This window comes from Paroedura picta, chromosome 13 (assembly GCF_049243985.1).
Source record: "Paroedura picta isolate Pp20150507F chromosome 13, Ppicta_v3.0, whole genome shotgun sequence".
Taxonomy (NCBI): domain Eukaryota; kingdom Metazoa; phylum Chordata; class Lepidosauria; order Squamata; family Gekkonidae; genus Paroedura; species Paroedura picta.
In genome coordinates, this window is record NC_135381.1 from 19,264,729 (window position 1) to 19,274,774 (window position 10,046).

Here is a 10,046-nt window from a genome sequence, read left to right on the forward strand (position 1 = left end):
ACTGCCAGTCTCATGCTTATTTTGTGTGGAAGGGATAAGGTCTGGAGGACTGCAAAAATGAGTCAGGGCCCCAGGCCTGCAAGAACAACAAGTTCTACCTTGAAGGGCTGTTTTAAGGAAAGCAACTCTTTCCTTTCACCCACTCAGTAATGATGTGTGGGTAAGGACAAAGTTAATAACCAGTTTTGGGGTGGGGGAGGAGGCTTGGCCTGGCAGCATAGAATGCCTCTCTGTTCTGCCCATTGTTGGTTTTAAATAATGGGCATCTGCCTGGGATTTGGTTGTAGAGGAAGGAGAGGATGAAAGCCAACCACAAGCTCCTTTTGCTTCCAGGAAAGATGGAAACTCCCATTCTGTGAAGAGCAAGTGAGGCACACATGGTGGATTGGATCCAACCAGCTTTTTTTTCTCAGACTTTCTCAATTCCCCTCCTTCCCCCATCTCGCTTGGCAGGTCCCATGATCCCCAGTGTAAGCTTTTTCCAGCTCAGTGTGAAAACACAACAACTATCCCCAATGAAACAACTTTGAAATGGTATAAAGCATTTAATGTGAATTGAGTGCATACTAGGAAGCTAAAAAAGCAACAGCCTTCCCTCCCTCTCACCAGTTGTGCTCTACCACCATCCCGCCTGTGAATACATTCTATAATTCCTGAATGGAAACCACCATCATCTCCATAGCACCTTGAAGAACACAGAAGGCTGGAGGGGAAAAGGGCAGAGCTTCATGTTCAAGAGACAGGAGAAATTCAACATTAATTGTCAACTCTCTTCAGTATCCTAAGAAACTCCTGCTCATTCACCTCTCCATCTCCATCCACATCGGCTTCATCAATCATTTCCTGCAGGACAGAAAAGGAGTCAGTCTGTAGCCTTGCTGCTTGCAGAGAATACAACTATAGCAGGTGTGTGTGTGTGTGTGTGTGTGTGTGTGTGTGTGTGTGTGTGTGTGTGTAAAGAGACAGAAAAAGGGAGAAAACAGCCTTCAGGGAGGGCAATACATAAATATAATGAAGACATACATCCATACATAAAATGTCCCTTATAGAGTCCAGACAACGTCCCCCCCACAACGTGAGCCCAAAAGAGCAACAGTGTTCCTGACACCTGATAAACAGGAGAAGAGAAAGAGAGTCTCATTCCTCTCCTTTTCACATAATACACATAAGGTTTGTGTTTATTTAGAGAAGTTTTCAGAGCCAATCTCAGTTCTTCAAGATATTCAGAAATAATAATAATATTAAGCCCATAGTCTTGCCTGTTACTGAAACAATAACCTCACTTTCATACAAATGCAGAACAAATGGTCAACAGGTCTCTCATGAACAATAGATCATTTCATTGGGTGCTGCAGAGCAGCTCACACATGGAAGACTGGGGAAAATATCCCCCCAAAAAATTCTGTTCTGGGTTTTATTTATTTTTTAAAGGAATTTTCATGGGAAGAAATTTTCCTCTGTGCTGCTTAGCTTCGTTTCTGGAAATCTTCCTAATCTGTATTCTGTTTCTAAGACAGCACAAAGCTGGGTAACCTTCTGCGTGAAAGGGGGGACTAGCTTAGATCAATTTTCATGACACAGAAGAAGCCCTCCTTACCAAAAAGGCTGGTGACCTTGGACTATGGTTTGGCAAGGACTTCTTGGTGCATCAGGCATCCTTGTCCCAGGATGTGAGAAGGGGCCCTTCTTCACCCCCTTTGCCAAATCCAGCTGTTCTAGATATTAATAGACCATCCTTCATAAATCTGAATCTCTCTACTCAACCCAAAAAACAGTAATTCCAGTGGGGCGGCTATATTATTGTGACACAGAAATTCTAGTGGCACCTAAAAGACTAAGAAATTTTTAATCCTGTATTCACAGATACTCCCCTCAGATGCGATTATAAGTGGATCCTCCTATTATGTGGAGAACTGGAGGAGAAAATAGCAGGGCCAAGGGTCCTTTGGGGGAAGAAGCCATGTGGCCTGTCCTGTCCACTAGATAACTAATTCCAGGCCACCCACCCATGCACATCCTCCCACACATACTGTCCCAGGGGTAGTCAACCTGTCGTCCTCCAGATGTCCATGGACCACAGTTCCCATGAGCCCCTGCCAAAATTTGCTGGCAGGAGCTCATGGGAATTGTAGTCCATGGACATCTGGAGGACCACAGGTTGACTACCCCTACACCAAGAAAATGTAAAGAGTTTGCCCCTGACTGGGGCGGTGGATGGTTGACACATGAAGGGCCTCTCCCTCTGTTTCGTTACAGGCAGAACTGTGACTCTCATGCCCGGAGTATAAAAGTCAGTCCTTGGCTACCAAGGCAAGACCCCCCAACCCCCCAAGCCACACCCACCTGCAACTCTTCGTCGGTCAGTTTCTCCCCTATCTCATTGGCAATCTGCTTGAGGTTCTTGAAGGAGATTTTGCCACTCTGGCTGTCCTCAAATAGCTTGAAGGCTTTCAACATCTCTTCTTTGGGATCTGTTTGTGACTTAACACCAAAATGCAGGGCAAAAGGTCACATCCAGACCTCTACATTCTATGGCCATCCCTGTTCTTCTCAATTTCAAAGGCCAAGCACAAGCATTCCTTGTGCTCGGCTGTTGCTAATGTTTTCTTTACACTGAAAGGTTCTGCTCACACATTCAGAGGGTGGGAGGCAGAATCACCTTTGGCGCTCTTTTTGCCTGGCTTGACCTGCCAGCTAGAATTTGGCTTCAAAAGGGGGACATGCTGCTCGTCCTCTGGGCTCCCCACAGGGCTCCACGTTTTTCAACATCATGTTGAAAAGTACATGTTGAAAATTACTGGGTGGGTGGACTCATCTGGAGATTTGGCCTGGAATGTCACCAAAACGTAGTTGATGCTCAGCTCTGTCTCCCACTTTGGGTGAATCTCAGGAAAGCTGTGGACACCCTGAATCAGTGCCGGGAGGCAGTCTTGGGATGGATGCAGGCTAATAAGGTGAAGCTTAATCCCAGCAAGGCTGGAGTGCTATTGTTAAGAGGAAGGACTGGCCCAGAATTTAAGGTGTTCCCCTCTTCTGGATGAGGCTGCGTTCCCCTTGAAGAAACAGGGGCAAGGGGGTGCTTCTGGAGCCAGGCCTGATTTCAACTGGTCAGCCAGCTGCAATCTTTCCTGGGCAGAAAATATCTGGCCCTTCTGGTGCATGCCCCAGTAGCTCATAGATTACAACACATGTGCTATGTGGGGCTGACATTGAATAAAGCTTGGAAGTTTCAACTAGTGCTGAATGCTACAATGAGACTATAGACTGGTCACATCAACTGTGTCGCTCTAGTCTTCTATCTAAATAGGTTCCCAATTTGTTCCTAGTCCCAATTCATGATGATGCTGTTCATCTATATAGCCAGCATACTTGAGGTACCACCTGCCATCAAAACCTATCTGACCACTAAGGTCACCTCCCACGGCCCTGCTTCCAATGCCTGGCCTTCTGATATTAAGATTCCCTCTCCCACCCCTGATTCTGCATCCACCTAACAAAATGGTCAATCATAAAACCACCTGCCACAATATGTCTTAAAGGAGAATATTTCCATTTAGTATAAATGCTGTTGATTTGCAGACATACCATTTTATCAGTCATCACCGAATAAAAAGCATCGAAGCCGATTTTCCCTGATCCTTCTTTATCCACTTCAAGCACAATTCTCTTGAGCTCTTCCTTCGTGGGTTCAAACCCTAGTGCTCGTATGGACACCTTCAGACATCACAAGGCAAATATCAACAAACAAAGACAAGGCACTGATAGAGAGCAAAAGGGAACACAACACATATTTCAAGAAGGGGGCAGGAGGACACACAGGCTTTTGTTCAAGGCACTCTGTGTTTTGTGTAACAGAATTTAGTTAATATAGTTCCATATTTGATTTGCTCTCCCTTTTTCTTGAGCTGCCAATTACTATCACTCCAGATACAGTTAAACCACCAGACAGTACTGGGGAAGTACCCCCGTTTAACTGCTGATAATACTTTAGTGACTGTTAGACCACTTTGTTTACAAAGACACAGAGATACGGATGAAGGGGGTATGGTCAGGCAGTTCATGATGGATTTCAATAAAAACTTTCCTCAAAAATTCTCATTTTCAGGCAGTCATGCCAAAGAAAAATAGAACTCACATTTTAAATTTTCTGCATTCATGCTTGTATATTGTTTGTTTAGGTGAACTTGCATAACCGTAGCGAAGAAGCCTTTCCATACCTGCAGTATTAATGATTTTTGGCCATAAAACTCATGGTGAGATGTATTTTAATCATGAGTTACCTAGCAATATCTTGTACTTCATGGCCTTTGACTGGCCCTTTATATAATTTTTTTTATAACCTCGTGTATAAACATCTGCTTAGTAAGAACTATTACACAGCCCTTATGAAATGGGCTCTGGTTCACAAATGTTTATGCTGGAATAAAATCTTATTAAATCTTGCAACAAGATTCCTATTCAGTTTTACTGTAACAGACTAAAGTAGCGATCCCCAACCTGTGGTCCTTCGACTAACTGGAGGTGGGCTCCAAAGGACGCCTTCTCCCCCCTCCCCGGCCCTTTACTTCATCCCCCCCGGCCCTTTACAACACACTTCATTGTTGTGGCGTGTCTGTATCTTATTTTGAAGGGATGTTTAAACATTACCATAGCGATCAGAGAGCGCTAGGGCAGTGGTTGAGAGTAGAGGAGTAAACTACCCCCCCACCGGGCGTCAGTAAAAGGCATTGAGTGGTCCCCGGTGATGAAAAGGTTGGGGACCACTGGACTAAAGTGACTATTAAACAAGAAGTCCCATTTTGGTCTTTCATCATATGGGAAACAAACAAAACCAAGGAACTTGCCTTCAGGTCTTTCACATCTATGGTGCCTGTGCCGTCAGCATCCAGCAGGTCAAAAGCCTCTCGCATTTGCTGCTTTTGGTCTGCAGTGAGTTCAAGTTTGGGACCAGACCTTCGTTTCTGAGCCATTCCCCCTACTAAGGATTTCCTGGCCTTAGAAGCCTGGAAGAGAGTCAACACCAAAGCAAAAGACACCACTTAAATTATTCCTTCCAATTGTGAGAGGCAACCTGCCCCCAAAACAACACGGCTGTTCATCCCAAACCTTGGGCCCAATGTAGTAGAATGAGGTGATGTCTGCTCCCAGAAGACAAGACAAGACCAGAGGCTGGAGAAATAAACGAAAGAACTCTGAGGGAGCGATTGGCTTAATGCTTGGGTATTTGGCATGCGGAAGGTCCTAGGTTGAACCTCCAGCACTTCCATTTAAAAGATCTTGATAGTAGGTGATAATAGTTGCTCGTCTGATCTGATCCAGTTTCATGCGTGTTCATGCATGATGGTGTGGGAGGATTTTTCTGTCTAGGAAGGAAGATGTTCCCTGACAACTTCCCTGGGTGCAGTTGACTCACCTTTATTATTTATTTATTTATGTTTATACACTTGTATTTTGCCCTTCCCTAGCAGCTAAGGGCAGATCATATCAAATTTGAAAAAATTAAAATTCAAATAAATTAAACATATAACATCAATTACACCAGCTTGGTGTAGTGGTTAGGAACGCAGACTTCTAATCTGGCAAGCCAGGCTTGATTCTGCACTCCTCCACCTGCAGACGTTGGGCTCGCCATGGCACTGATAAAACTGTTCTGACCAAGCAGTGATGTCAGGGCTCTCTCAGCCTCACCTAACCTCACAGGGTGTCTGTTGTGGGGAGAGAATAGGGAAGGCAGATGTAAGATGCTTTGACTCCTTCTGGTAGAGAAAAGTGGAATATAAGAACCAGCTCTTCTTCTTCTTCTATACAAGATTTCACTTGTTAATTATTAGTTACATTACCGAAAATGGGACAATAAACTGAGGTTTAACATTCACAACACTGAATATTAGAAAGTGTTCAACTATTTTCTAACAGACTGCAAAAGCTTTTCCAGTTGCAAAGTAACTAATAACCCATGAAACAAGTACAAAACTTTTATCTTTTGACATCTTCAGGGAAAGGCTATGTTCCAATTCTCTAATTAGACAAGGTCCAGCACAGCATTGTGGGAGAGGAACAGCATTTTTTTTTCCAACAGTGGTGGCCTCATCCTAAGTGACAATCACTAGACAGGCATTTTTACACCCAATGAAGTGCACTGGGTACATTTAACAATGTCTGCTATACGCTGCCCACATATTTTATTTAAAAACTGGCTTGCATTTTATTAAATTTTATGTTTATTAATAACTTTTAAGGTAGGGTTCTGTACATCACGGCTGGGGTTCCTTTTGCCAAAACAGCTGATGACGTCCTTTATTTAACAGTTTGCTAACCTTGATCAAGATGACAAATCACTGAATGTATTTCAGTGCAATGAACTTGAATGGGGAAACAAGTAGATTAATGTCACCATTCCACCCCACCTGCACACACTCCATATTGTAAGGGAAGGTGCCACTTTGTGAAAACAAGCACAGGGGACAATTCAGGGGTGCTCATAGCTCCTTGCAGTCAGCTTCACAAGGGAAAAGTGTGCTCTGCTGGACTTCTACCCCTTACTCTGTCAAGGGCCTGGAATTCTTCTCCTGGGATTACAATGATCCCAAATTACAGGCTACAGTCCCACTGAGTGGAGACGGTGGGGGGGGGGGGCAGCAACAAGTCTCTTTTAATTACTTTTCACAACTAGGAAAGTGTTTGCCATTAAACACTAATTTTAACTGTTTTATTCCCCCGGTGTTTCTGTGAACGACAATTGAACCGAAAGTACTGATCTGCTCTACTAGCAAGAAATTATCATACTGCGTATTTAGAATACTGTGAGGCTGTTTACTAACTGGCTACTCTCTCCTTATATCTGTTATGATCCCTGTTCCATTATCTGAGGAAGCGTGCATGCACACAGAAGCTCACGCCTTGAATACGACTTAAAGGTGCCGCTGGACCCAAACTTTGCAGTTCCACCGGGGGGGGGAGGGGATGCCAGCTTTGGGATATGACGGCACATCACGCAGCCCGCCCCCGCCCCCACTGGGACCGCCCCCAGAGCTGCGGAAAGATCTCAAGGCAGCCTCGGCTGGCTCCTATCCATTGCCCAGTTATTCAGGCGAATTGAGTAGGTGAATCTGAGCAGGAAGGGCCGGGGGAGCGTCTCCGGGTGAATTTCTGCCTGTCGTTTGCACAGTCCTAAACGCATAACAACTAATTGAGCCAGGAGAAGCAGCGGGGCACGGAGGAGCCGTTGACAGCGCTGGCCACCGCCCCCAGCCCCGCCCCGCCCCGCCCCGAAGTCGCACATCCCCACCAACCGCAGGCCACGCCCACCGTGAGGCACCGCCCCCTTTCCCGGGCCGCTGAAGGGTTCCCTCCGCCGCCCCTCGCCCTCCCTTACGATCGGCTGCACCTGGCGGGCCGGTAGCGCCTCGGCCGCTCGCTCTCGCTAGAACGCCGGGCCTGGGGGAACCCACAACAGTTCTTTCGGCGGTCATTGGCTGCCCCGTGACTATGACGACAAGGTGGGTAGGCGGGAACCGGCTCCCTAAAGGGGGGGTCGGCTGGCCGCGACGCGCGCGGCCAGGCTTCTGTTATGGGGCGAGTGGAGGCAGCGCCCACAAAAGGACGCGGCCCTCGCCCCCGAAGTGCTCCACGGCCGTCTGTAAAGGAAACGGATATAAGGGGGCAGCTGGGTTGGGCAGAAGCAGCAGAACAAAGAGTCTGGTGGCACCGATAAGGCCAACAGAGTTTTATTCAAGGCGTGAGCTTTCATGCACAGGCAGGCACCCTTCCTCAGATACAAGGGACTATGCGTGCGCGTGAAAGCTCATTCCTTGAATAAAACTGGGTTGATCTTAAAGGTGCTGCTGCCACTTAGAAATGGGTTGTTCAAGTGTTACTGCCCCCTTGTTCACCGAACAAGATTAAGTCAGTTGGCAGGCCGGGGAGGGCAATTTTTAAAACATATATTAAAAAGGACCCAAGGTGGTTTTCACCTTACTTGGGCAGGTTGGCTCATCCCTTCCCAAAATAGTCAAATGGCTCTAGAGGGGTGGGAAGAGGGGCCCCTGCCATACAAACTTGCTGGCCAAGGCTCCTCTACTGCATTCAAGCAGTTGGTGACAGCTGGAGTTCAGCATGAACCCTGTTGGGGTTAGTTGGGCAGGTGAGGGTTGTGTTTTTTACACTGGGTAGATAGGATAAAGTGGGGCTATCCCTCTTGGGGTTGGTTGGGGGCTTGTCTGGGTGATGTTCCTCCTTGTGACATATAGTGTGCTAGGGAGGAGTAGCCAGCTGACATCACTTCAAGGTTACCTTGAAGCATGAAACATTTTTTTCAGGGGTTGCTCCAGTCAAAACGTTGAAAAAGGCCATTTTAATCTTTGTAAACACAGTTGGTTACCATTCCTGGGTAACTTTTCCTTGGAAGGCTTTGCATGCTGCTCAGATAAAGGAAGCCCCTTTTGAAAAACAGTGTCCTAGAATGATGGAACATGCATAACCTGGGCTCTTTAACATCCAGACAAGTAAAAGACTATGCCAAGATATTTAAAGATTTGTTTGTTCAATGTTATTGCCTCTATTAGCCATCTATGGTTTTGGTTTTTTCCAGTAATGAGGACTTTGGTTTTTTTGGTAGTTTATCTGTCCCTCCACACTATGCATTTATTAATTAGGGCACAGAGTGCTCTCCTAAGGCCCACTTGTGAATAGGTCCGGCCTGGACTTCTGCCGCTCCAGCGGGCCAATCCAGATGCGCTCTAGAGGCACGCACAAATCACTCACTCAGCCTCACCACCAGACGGTTCCTGGATGTCGAGGAGGGCACTTCTGCGGCTCGTGCCCTTCCTCCACGCTGGGCACAGCCGCTATGGGGTGGCCTGGCTGGCTGCCACAGGTTGGGCAGGCAACGGCCTCAGCACTGCATCCACAGCCCAGCGAGCCTCTGACCAACTGCCGGCACTCCAGCCGCTCACCAGCAGCCTGCCCGCCAGCGAGGTGCTCGGCTGGCCTCAGAGCTAGAGGTTTGCTGGCCGCTGTGGACGTGCAACCGATCCTGTCGCCCGCCCAACCTCCGCAGCCGCGCCTCCCGTCCAGCCACACAGGTACGTCGCCCCTCCCCCAATGTCCACTCTCACTCCTGGAGGCCACTAGCACTCATTACATTTTTGCGTGCAGTGGGCTTTTTGGCTAGTATATCATATATCAAATACAATAATTAAGAGATATAATTTAGACTTAAAATTAATTTTAAATGGTTAACACAAACAGGATAAAGATATCAGGTGCGGCAACAATTTTCAGAGCATTCTATAAACCAGGCTTTTGTGAAACTCTGGGTTTCCTGAGTGGGTGAGAGTTAAAATGTATTTTTTTAGATTTGTTAAACATATATGGTCAGGTTGACCCACCCACCCCTTCCAAATATCCAATGATGGGCCTGGAAAGGGTGGGAAAGGGAGGGGCTCTGGGTGGGGGGGTGTACACAGCTACACTTGCCAGCCATACTCTGCATGATCACGCCACTTCTTGAAGCCTGAAGCTTTCAGGGATTTCTCAATAATAAAAATGCTGAGAAAGGTTTCTCCCAAAGGCCAGGCTATGGTCTGGGGCATCTTGCACAGATATATAAGTAGATGGATAGATAGGTGAGACCATTAGGTAGGTAACATTATTGTCTACAAATAGTAAGGCAACTTTGGAGAATGGAAGCTTGGATTTCTTAGGTGTTGCAGTAGACCTCCACCAGGCATTTGCTCGAGGCTGACCAATTCAACATCCACTGGTTCCCCCTCAGACACCCTCCTCCATGACTGACTACACTGACCTAAGGGTCTTCAAAGTTACTGTTCCTGTTAAAATATTGTTCTAGTTGATGTTATGATTGTTATATTTGTTATGTTCTATGTAATCAACCTATGGCGTTCTATATAAACAGCCCAGAATCATATGGAAGGGCGGTATAAAAATCCAAATGCATGGTTAAAAAGCAGAGGAGCAGGATGCAGTCCTGCTGAACTGCTTTGTCAACTGGGAATAAACATCTGGCGGATCAGGTTTAATTCTCA

General features: G+C 46.6%; 1 protein-coding gene across 5 annotated transcripts; it reads right to left on the bottom strand.

The window, feature by feature from the left end:
* Positions 1 to 521: 521 nt before the first annotated feature.
* Positions 522 to 8,011, bottom strand: LOC143822572 (centrin-2-like). 5 transcript variants are annotated; one of them, XM_077307897.1, is made up of 5 exons: positions 7,979 to 8,011; positions 4,845 to 5,003; positions 3,586 to 3,714; positions 2,344 to 2,481; positions 522 to 843 (listed from the first exon to the last, which is right to left on the bottom strand). In XM_077307897.1, exons 1-5 carry the CDS (start codon positions 7,994 to 7,996, stop codon positions 757 to 759), a joined length of 531 nt encoding a protein of 176 aa, XP_077164012.1. In that variant the 5' UTR covers positions 7,997 to 8,011; the 3' UTR covers positions 522 to 756. The 5 variants fall into 5 exon arrangements, with proteins under 5 accessions (XP_077164012.1, XP_077164016.1, XP_077164015.1 ...); XM_077307901.1 differs by lacking the exon at positions 7,979 to 8,011 and adding an exon at positions 7,388 to 7,631; XM_077307900.1 differs by lacking the exon at positions 7,979 to 8,011 and adding an exon at positions 7,376 to 7,631.
* Positions 8,012 to 10,046: the final 2,035 nt, after the last annotated feature.